The sequence below is a fragment of the Oryx dammah genome, unplaced genomic scaffold, assembly GCF_014754425.2.
Source record: "Oryx dammah isolate SB20612 unplaced genomic scaffold, SCBI_Odam_1.1 HiC_scaffold_25, whole genome shotgun sequence".
In the NCBI taxonomy this organism is placed as follows: domain Eukaryota; kingdom Metazoa; phylum Chordata; class Mammalia; order Artiodactyla; family Bovidae; genus Oryx; species Oryx dammah.
In genome coordinates, this window is record NW_024070209.1 from 68,362,887 (window position 1) to 68,373,563 (window position 10,677).

Sequence of the window (10,677 nt, forward strand, 5' to 3'; positions counted from 1 at the left end):
TAGCTTGGGGAGATGTGCGTGCACCACTGGACGGCTCAAGGCCATGCTCAGTCAGGTGGCAGGCTGAGGACAGCTCTAGGAGGCCAGAGGAGAAAGAAAGGGTCACAGTGGACTGCCAGCTGGCACTGCCCTCCCCATTTCTTTGTGGGCCCACTGCAGCATCCCCCAAGCCACTAGTTCACCTCGTTCCCCTCCCCTACCTCTGCCAGAAAACAGATCAGAGTCACAGTTGTGGTCTGTGGCCTCAGTGTGGCCTCACCGTTGTTCCCAGGACAAAGTCGAAACTCACCAGCTGTACCCAAGACCCTCTGAGTTAAGACTCCACTTTGGGGTCTAGAGAAGCCCCCACTCATCCCACCTGCTCCTTTGAACCCTAATGTGAGACTCCTCACTTTCCCCTCCCTGCAATGGGAGCCTGCCTGGTGCCCACCCAGCCTGAGAGTCCAGACAGCAAAGCTCAGTGGGGGCCTTGCCTCCCCTCTCCAGATCCGGTTAGTTCCCACTCAGCTCCCAACACTTGAACTCACAACAATAAGATGCGAACACTTCCTGTTTAATACTATTTATTTATATCACCTACCTCTGATTGGAGTGATTGGGTTTCCCGCTGGACACAGCAATGACTGATGGCCCATCCATTAGACTGCAGGGTTCTCCCGGGCAGGGAGCCCTCATGTTCATCCTTTCCCCCAGTGTCTCCCACAGTGTCCAGCACAGCAGATGCTAAAAAGTGCTGAACAAATGAGTGAACGAGTGCATGACACTGGGTCCCTACCTAATTGAGGACACCTAGGACTCTGAACTCACAGAAGCCAAATAAGGCCAGGAAGAGTTCTCAAGCTGCCCTTTCACCGTAATTGGCTCTCACAGTCAGCCCGGACTGAGCACCTGCTGGGGGTATTTTGCTTTGAAACATCCTGGGTTCAGTCCTCTGGTGCTTGTCTGTTTCATCAAGGCACATGACTCACCAGCCCATGTTCTCACCTGGGAAATAGGAGGAGGCTGAGGGTTAGAGTAAGAATTAGAGGGAGGTAGAAAAGTCCCCGGAGAAGGCAATGGCACCCCACTCCACTACTCTTGCCTGGAAAATCCCATGGACGGAGGAGCCTGGTGGGCTGCAGTCCATGGGGTCGTGAAGAGTCAGACATGACTGAGCAACTTCCCTTTCACTTTTCACTTTGATGCATTGGAGAAGGAAATGGCAACCCACTCCAGTGTTCTTGCCTGGAGAATCCCAGGGACGGGGGAGCCTGGTGGGCTGCCGTCTATGGGGTCGCACAGAGTTGGACACGACTGAAGTGACTTAGCAGCAGCAGCAAAGTCCCTAGCAAATGGAGAACTGCCCTGTAAAAAAATTGATGTGTTCAGGGGACTCCACCCTGAGGCATCGCCTGGTCCCAGAGACAGTTCTCACCTGCCTTCAGTGCCGCCTACACTGTGCTCACTAGCGTGCAAGCTGCGCTTCTAAGCTCTTTATAAGATGTGCTCATTTCTTCTTCGCAGCAAACCTACGAGGTAGGTAGTACATTGGCCTTGTGCTGCAGAGGGGATAGACTGAGGCCCAGAAAGATTCGGTCACTTGCCCAAGGTGACACCACTGTAAATAGTTAGGCTGGGGTTTATACCCAGCAATTTGGTTGTGAAGTCTGTGCTCCTAATGCCCATCCTAGGCAAGCTCTTTAGCGAGCTCTTCACGTCCCTGGAAAGTGACAAGCCGCCCTGGGTGGATGGAGCCCAGTCTATGGGGCGTAGAAGCTAAAGGAGAGCAGGTAGGGTGGGGGGAGGTGCAGGCCTGAAAGAGGGGCCAGCAGCCCTGCAGTTGGCAGCCAGGAGGTTGGTGGACTTTAACCAGCGGAACCGATGCTGCCTCCCCCTCCCCCTCCTCCCCCACCACCATCCTCAGCTGTGCACCCTTCGACCTCTGAGCTGAGCCCATCATGTTTTAGTGAAGCAGCCTCCAGGGATGGGTACAGGATCTTCCAGGACACTCTCTTCCACGTGGGCACTGGGGCTCATATGGGTTTCTTGCTTTCTCCATATCAGAGTGTTTTCCAGAACTCCCCAAAGAATGCTGGCATTTTCCTCAGCTCGGATTTGTGGAAGGCCATAAAGGACACAGGTAAAGCAGACAACCCTTTGAGCTTTGATGACAGGCAGTGGCAGTGGCGTGTGGTGTGTGTGTGTGTGTGTGTGTGTGCGCGCGTGCACGCGTCCGCCCTCTGTGGACCTCCTGGCTGCAGACTCCGACTCCACCCTCCCCCACCTGAGTTCTCACCTCCCAGTCAGCTCTCCTAATTGCCTTCTCTCCCCAGCAAAGCGCTAACTGTGAAAAATGACCCTGAATGGTTGATACTCTACCAGAAATCTAACTTGCTTGAAGACACACCCACCTCAGCATCCAGGCCATCAGGATTAAATACCCACAGGCCAGCTGATGCCCCCTCTTCACAGAGGGTCTGGGGTTAAGTGAAATCACATGCATCTGTTTGCTTCAAGGAGGCAAGAGCTTTCAGTCCTCGGAGAATGATGATAATACTGAAGGGCAAGGATTGCATCAGAGTTCAGCCACAACTTGCACACACATCACCTCCTTTGATTGTCTAAACAGCTCTTGAACTGGGCAGGGCAAGAATCATTGTCCCCACTGTCCCTGCAGGGAAATGGCCCACAGAAAGGTGAAGTCAGGAAACTGCCACCTTCCCTAATGAAATGTAGACCCGCAGGTCACTCCTGAAAGGGCAGCCTCAGTGGGTCTTCCTCCTGGGGCTCCTGGCCTGGATGGAGAGCAGGTAGAAACCTGAGCTCCTGCTCCCCGCCCCTCCCCACACTTCCGCCTCTATCCTTCCTCTTCCGCTTACAAAAATATGTGTTTATTTGGCTGCACTGAGCCTTAGTTGCAGGAAATGGGCTGAGTTGCCCCACAGCATGTGGGATCCTAGTTCTTCAACCAGGGATCAAACCCACATCCCCTGCATTGGAAGGGGAATTCTTAACCACTAGCCCACCAGGGAAGTCCCTCCCCTCCCTTAATTCTTCACAGCAGAGGGTTGTGTTTCTCACACTTGAGGTTGAGGAAGACCCTGGGGGCTTATGGAAGCAAGGAATGTTGAGCCTCACCACCCACCCCAAGGTACTGACTCAAGAGGACTGGGGTGGGACTTGAGAACCAGCATCTCTGACAAGTTCCCAAGTGAGGCCAAAGCTCCTGGTCTGGGGATCACACTTTGAGAACCACTGAATGGCCAGTGGAAGTTGAAACCTTTAAAGGAGACCTCACCCATGACTCCAGAATAATAAAAGGGAGAAAGAAAATAGCTGGAATTCAACTGAGAAGCTTGCAGGGGCCAGAAGGTAACTGAAGAGAGCCATGGAGCTGATGAGATTTGCGGGGCAGTTTGGGAATGTACAAGCTGCAGGCATGTCCTATCGAAAGGCGTTCGAATTCACATTTTATTAATTCTGCAGGAGAAACCAACGTGTCTCATACTGTGTGGGGCCCGAAGGCCACCAGCCTCATCCCCATGATGGATGGTCTGGTTTACAGGGTTCTGCTAGCTCACTGGGGTGCATAGACGCCCCCCACCCCCGATTTTCAGTCTGCCCTTGTTAGTTCTGTTGTTGGTGGCTCCCTGGAGCTTATAGCTAGACACATAAGATCACAAGACCCAAAGAGGGCAAGGCAGCTCTGTCCTGCCCACCTGAGGTCTCTGCTCTGAGGACCAGCCTCATCCCTGGATGACCAACCTAGGACTAAGCCCCTTCTCCAGGAACCGCACATGAGATCCAGGACTAGGCGAGGAGGGCTGTTGGAGAGGGTCACCAGCAGAGGGAGGCCTGACAACGTGGGCCTGGGAGCAAACGTTTCAGGTGTTCTGAGCTCCCATCCCCCACAGGAATTATCAGATGATTGTGAAGGGTCAGGAGTGTTTTGAGTTGGCCTCTGGCCAAACTCTAAAACAGTATTGTTGGGGCCTGGAAGCTAGCATTCTAAAGAGTCAAAAGTACTCAGGAGAGGAGTGGACTGGCCGCTGAGCCAGGTGGAGGAGGGGATGGTGGGGAAAGGCCACGCGGTCTCCGCACAGGTGTTTCTGATCTCCTGAGGTTGAGGCCCACCCCGTTCCTCCCTGCTCACCAGCTCCCCCACTGTGTCCCAGACTTCCTCGCAGGGATCTCCATCACCAGCGAGCTGCTGGACCTCATGAAACTCCGGTACAGCGACAGCACTGGCAGGGTCAGCTTCCCCAGCCTGGTCTGCTTCCTGATGCGGCTGGAAGCCATGGCAAGTAAGTGTCACCCGGAGACCATCATGCTGACCTGAGAACACAGCAGAGGACCAGGAAGGCACTCTGGCTCCAGGCCTGGGCAAGGCCTCAGTAGCGGGACGGGCTGGAGTCCTGCAGAGGAGCCCTCATCCTGAGGGGCAGAGCCAACATTAGCCTAGGTGACCGTGTAGCTGGCCTGAGACCCTAGCCTCCCTTCTGCATCCTTTTCTTTCCAGGACATTCCACATCCCAGATCGCTTATTTCCTCTTCACCCTTCTCAGCACCTCTCTCACTCAGGAACAAGGTTAAGTCACCATGGCCCCCTCCAGATTGTTTACGGTTCAAACCTACTCTTTAGTCATCCAGTAAATGGTTTGATCTCTGCTGAAGGATTTCACAAATGGTGTCTTGGCGGGTGCAGGAGGTCCCCCCAAGGCCTCAGAAATCCAGCTATGTAGGCCAGAGTTTTAGACACTTTTTAGCAGCATACCCCTTTGTTTGAAATGAAATTTCACATGAAACCCCAAACCACAATAGAGCTGCAAACCGAGCTGTGGTGGCTGAGTTGAAGTGGGGTCTGGCCTCCACTCCCGTCATTCCACCCCCTCCTCCCTAACCTGCTCACCCCACCATGTGGTCCTTAAACCCAACAGCTCTAGCCCCACACCTCTCAACTAGGCTGTTAACAGGACAGAGAGAACAGAGCCCTGGGAGGGTAAAGGAGAAGCCAGAGGCATAATCTTGCTCCAGAGAATTTGCAGCTGGACAAGAGCACTGCCCTTGAAATGCCTCCTAAGACAAGACCTCTGCATCTCTACAGCCAAGAATAGAGAGTCTAAAGTGCAGGGAAGCTAGAGAAGGGAGGGGCGAGGTGGGCAGAGCAGTCAGGGAGCTGTTTTGAGAGCTGAGCCCTGAGCTGTCTCACGGGTATGGAGTTTAACTGGGAAGAGAAGTGGAGAGGAGGCCAAGCACAGCCTGTGGCTTCTCACGGGACCAACAGGCTGGCTTTCCTCTCATGTGGGCCCAGGCCCGTCCTGATCCCTCCCCTTGTCTCTACCCTAGAAGCTTTCTGGAACCTCTCCAAGGATGGAAAAGGACTCTACCTGACAGAAACGGAGGTGAGGTGCCTTCCCCTCCCAGAGACAGGACACAACCCTGGCCACCTCTCCTCACCAGGGAGTCCAGGGGGCATTTCCCTCCCTGAAGCTACTGAACAGTCTGTCAAAGGCCAGCCAAGCTGCCGGCCCCCCTGCCTCCAATTACTGCCTTTATATATTGCTAGCTGCCAAGGCTGCTTTAGGATCTTGGCAGACAGATTTTATTTTTTTCCAATAGCTTAATAAAGCAGAGGATTATGTGGGAGTCATAAATCCAAGAGGGAACTAAAGAACACCTGCTGAGCTCACTGTACATTAAACTGACGCCCAGTGAGTTTTAGAGAGCGCCTCCTGGCCCAGCCAGCTGGTCGACCTCAGCTGTCCCTCTCAGTGCCCGGCTCTTCAGGGAGTAGCAGACAACAATGTTGTAACAGGGGGCTGAGACCTCCTGCTTGGGTGGGAATTAACTGGAAAGAGTTGATGAGACTAGACTGAGATCTTTCAAAGGAAGAGGAAACCATTCACCCCGCTCTATGTTAAGCTAACAAGTTTAAAGATTGGTTGTAATAGGGATGTTTCTTTTTCAGTGGATGAACCTGGTGATGTACAACTGAAGCCAGGAAAAGAACAGGCACCAGAGCCCAGGTAAGACATGGAAGCTTTGGAATCATTTCCTCCCAAGGGCACAATGTGTCTTTTCCTCCAGGAACTACACACAAGACTCTCTCCCTGGGGGCAGCCTCCCCAGAGATTACAGAGCCCCTCATCTGTGTGAGTCAAGGCTTACAGGCTGCTTGGCCTGTGAGTTTCAAAGCCAATACTGCAGATTTCATCCAAGTCTTATGTACATTCATAAAAGGGTGTGGCCTGGAAGTTATGAGTGAGGAATTTAGAATTTTTTTCATTTATTTTTATTGAGATATAGCTGATGTTTAACACTGTGTTCATTTTAGGCATACAACATAATCATATGATATATGTATGTATTGTGAAATGATTACCATTACAAGTTCAGTTAATATCTGTCACCTCTCATAGCTACATTTTTTTCATGTGATAAAACTTTCACAATTTACGCTCTTAATAACTTTCAAATATACAACACAGTATTGCTAATGATAGCCACCATGCTGTATGTTACATCCCCAAAACTCATAACTGGAAAGCTGCACCTTGTGACACCTTCACCCATTTTGACCACTCCCTCCCATTCCGCCTGTGGTAACCACCACTCTGTTGTCTGTGTCTATTCAGTTTGGGTTTTTTATTAGTTTCCACATGCAAATGAAGTTATACAATATGTGTCTCTCTTTGACTTACTTCACTTAGCATAATAATCCTCAAAGTTCATGACGTTGTCACAAATGGCAGAGACACCACAACGGGCTGAATATTATTCTGTTGTATGTATATATAAATATGTATACCACATTTTCTTTATCCATTCATTCACTGATGGACACTTAGATTATTTCTGTGTCTTGGCCTTTGTAAATAATGCTGCAGTGAATATGAGGCTGCCTATATCTTTTCAAGTTAGTGTTTTTGTTTTCTTTGGATAAATGCCTAGAAGTGGAATCATTGGATCCTGTGGTAGTTCTGGTAGTTCTATTATTAATTCTTTTCAGTTCAGTGACTGTTTATAGAACAGCTCCTATATGGCTATGTGCTGGACTCCAGGGATTCAAAGATTAAGAAAATTCACATGGTTTCCACACTCAGTTGCTCACTATCTGTTGGAAGAGATAGTCTTGTAAATAGGAACTAAGCTATAATATACAAGATTCAGTGAACGAGGCTTGGGTGCTGTGTGGATACTACAAGCAGATGCTTCAGATGATTTCTGCTTTGGACAACATGATATGCTTGTGGGACACCCATATGGAGATCTCCCATAGACAGCTGAACACACAGGTCTCTAGGGAAATCAAACTCGATCCTTGCCTTGGAGGGTCTTGCTGTGAAATGAAAGAGACAGAAATGTAATAGATCAATTACAGTACTCTGTAGAGAAGGCTAACACAGAGGTTCACGCAAAGATGACGATACAAATAACTTGGCCTGCAAGTTGTGATGTCTCTCTAGGAGACAGCCCAGGAGCTGAGTCTTGAATGATTCAGAGTTGTTATCCAGTGTTGGGGGTAGTTGTTGAGGTCAGTGTTCACATGGAATTCTTTGGATAGACTGAGCAAAGCTTCAAGGCACAAAGACATTTCCAGCTGGGGAGCCAGTGGGTGATATGCAGGCAGTTGGTCATGGGAGGTCCTTTTCTGAGGGCAAGACACACAGTTTACAGTCTACCTTGATGCAAGTAAAAGATGGCATGCTGTCCCCACTCAAGTGATGGGTGTTTTTTGATGGTCCTAAGAATCAGTTCAGCATCCTGTGGAGAGCAGACACCCAGAGCCTATTACTCACTTTTTAAGGAATCTCCATACTTTTTTCCATAGTGGCTGTACTAATTTACATCCCACCAACAGTGCACAAGGGTTCCCTTCCTCCACATCCTCATCAACACTTGTCTTTTTGATAGTAGTTGTGAGGTGGTCATTCTACCAGGTGTGAAGTGATATCTCATTATGGTTTTGATTTGTATTTCTCTAATAATTAGAAATGTTGAGCATCTGTTCGTGTGCCTATTAGCCATCTGTATGCCTTGTTTGGAAAAATGTCTATTCAAGTCTTCTGCTTATTTTTTTATGGGACTGAGTTTTTTATATAGAGTTGTATGAACTGTTTATATACTTTGGATATTAACTCCTTATCAGTCACAGCATTTACAAATATTTTCCCCAATTCACAGGTTGTCTTTTCATTTGGTTGATGGTTTCCTTTGCTGTGCAAAAGCACTTATTATTGTTTTTATTTCCTTTGCCTTACGAGACAGATCCAAGAAAATACTTCTATGATTTATATCAAAGAGCATTCTGCCTATGTTCTCTTCTAGGAATTTAACACGAGGGAATGTTCAATTCTCATTGTTTTACATGTGACTGTCCAGTTTTCCCAGTGCTACCTGTTGAAGAGTCTGTCTTCTTTCCATTGTATATTCTAGCCTCCTTTGTCATAAGTTAATTAATTATAGTTATGTGTATTTATTTCTGGACCCTCTGTTCTGTTCCATTATCTATGTGTCTGTTTTCATGCCAGTACTATGCTGTTTTGATTATTGTAGCTTTGTATTATTGTCTAAAATCTGGAAGGGTTATACTTCTAGCTTTGTTCTTTTTTCTCAGCATTGCTTTAGCAATTTAGAGTCTTTCATGGTTCCCTGGAGAAAGAAATGGCAACCCTCTCTAGTATTCTTGCCTGGAAAATCCCATGGATGGAGGAGCCTGGAAGGCTACAATCCACGGGGTCACAAAGAGTCGGACATGACTGAGCGACTTCACTTCACTTCACTTCACATGGTTCCATATAAGTTTTAGGATTATTTGTTATGCTTCTGTGAAAAATGTTCTTGGTAGTTTGATAGGAATTGCATTAAATCTGTAGACTGTTTTGGGTGGTATGGTCATTTTAATAATGTTAATTATTTTAATACAAGAGCATGGCATATCTTTCCATTTCTTTGAATCATCTTCAATTTCCTTCATCTCACTAACATTTTTCATTGTCTATCTTTTTTGTTTTAGCCATTCTGGAGGGTATGAAGTGATATCTCATTAAGGTTTTGACTTATAGTTTCCTGATAGCTTGTGGTATTGAGTATCTTTTTGTTGTCTACTGGCCATTTGTATATCTTCTTTTGAGAAATATCTATTCAAATCCTTTGTTTAAAATTGGGTTATTTATCATTTGCTTCCTGAGTTGTAAGATATATATATACACACACATGTGTATATATATACTCACACACACACATGTATTTACACACATATATTCTTGTTACCAGTCCCTTATCATATATGTGATTTGCAAAATTTTCTCCCATTCTGTAGGTTGTCTTTTAAGTTTCTTGTTGGTATCATTTTCAGAATTTGATCAAGTCTAACTTATCTGTTTTTCTTTTGTCACTTACACTTTTGGTATTGTGTCTAAGAAATCATTGCCTAACTTAAGATCATGAATATTTACTCCTGTGTTTTTCCCCTAAGAGTTCTATAGTTTAGCTCTTACATTGTGGTCTTTGACCCATTTTGAGGTAATTGTTGTGTATGGTGTGATGTAGTGGGTCCATCTTCATTCCTTTCCTGCCAGAAGCTTCACCAGACAAGCCTGGGTGTACTCCCATTGTAAGAATACTTCTGTTCCTCTCTCTCATCTTCAACCCACCTGCTCTCCTCTGACTTAGTAAACTGAAATATTAAAACCAACCAGACAACTCCCCTTCCTTCCCTCTTGTCACATCTGTTTCTTTTGAACAAAGCACACACTTCCGTTGTCACACTGGGGGCAATGTTTAAAGTTGTTTGATATATTGAATTCTTTTTTTAAAATGTTAAATATTTGGCTCTGCTGGGTCTTAGTTGCAGCACGTATAATCTAGTTCCCTGACCAGGGATCGAACCTGGGCCCCTACTTTGGAAGCATGGAGTCTGCCACTGGACCACCAGAGAAGTCCTCCAAAATATTGAATTCTTACTTTAAATAATGCTTTAAATACTCATGCTTTGGTATATGGTCCTTGGATATCTGAGGCTATGTTGATCTTAACTGATTGCAGAGTCTAGAGGTTTCGTACATGCTAGTCACACCCATCAACAGTTTGTCTAACTGATGTCATCTACATTCATGTTGATCTACAGTCAATATGGCAGTAAAGTGCCTTACTCTAACAAAGTTAGTATTTAGAACAGCTTCCCACTACACATAAATAACGTGTCTTGAGGGATGGGCCACCTCCTCCTACTCTGCATGAGGGTGAAATATGAGCAGCAGAGGCCCAGGTCCTGCTGATTTACCAACAGCCATTTTCACAAGAGTGGGTCTACTTCCATCCTAATAAATCCCATCTCTCCAGCCTTCAGACCAGAGAAATTCTTTTTGAGAGGTAGGAATCTGCATTTGCCTCCACTGATAGGAAATCCCCCCACTTCCTTTAGCAAACACGCACCCGGTGATTACCAGGCACCTTTCACACCTAGGGTGTCCACCTTTCCAGAGCTGACCTTTAAAGAGAAATGTATCAAACTGGGATGATAACATGAACACTCCAAGAGCATAAACCAAGCAGGAGAAAGAGCTGGAATTCCGGAAACAGGAGGCTCAACCCCAGATCCATCACTGGCTAGGGAACTCCAGAGTCCAGGGCTGTACAGCTAAATGGGAGAGCCAGAAACCCAGCAGAAATCAGGAAGAGCCATCTTTGCAGAAA

The 10,677-nt window shown here is 47.2% G+C and overlaps 1 protein-coding gene across 1 annotated transcript in view; it reads left to right on the forward strand.

Annotated features, from left to right (window-relative positions):
- Positions 1-8,687, forward strand: part of CAPN13 (calpain 13) — an 83,086-nt gene extending 74,399 nt beyond the window's left edge. The window contains exons 22-26 of the mRNA XM_040225695.1: positions 2,044-2,119; positions 4,155-4,283; positions 5,326-5,381; positions 5,948-6,005; positions 8,597-8,687. Coding sequence (XP_040081629.1) covers positions 2,044-2,119; positions 4,155-4,283; positions 5,326-5,381; positions 5,948-5,974 — 288 coding nt within the window. The 3' untranslated portion in view covers positions 5,975-6,005; positions 8,597-8,687. The remainder of the gene's footprint in view (positions 1-2,043; positions 2,120-4,154; positions 4,284-5,325; positions 5,382-5,947; positions 6,006-8,596) is intronic.
- The last annotated feature ends 1,990 nt before the right edge of the window (positions 8,688-10,677 follow it).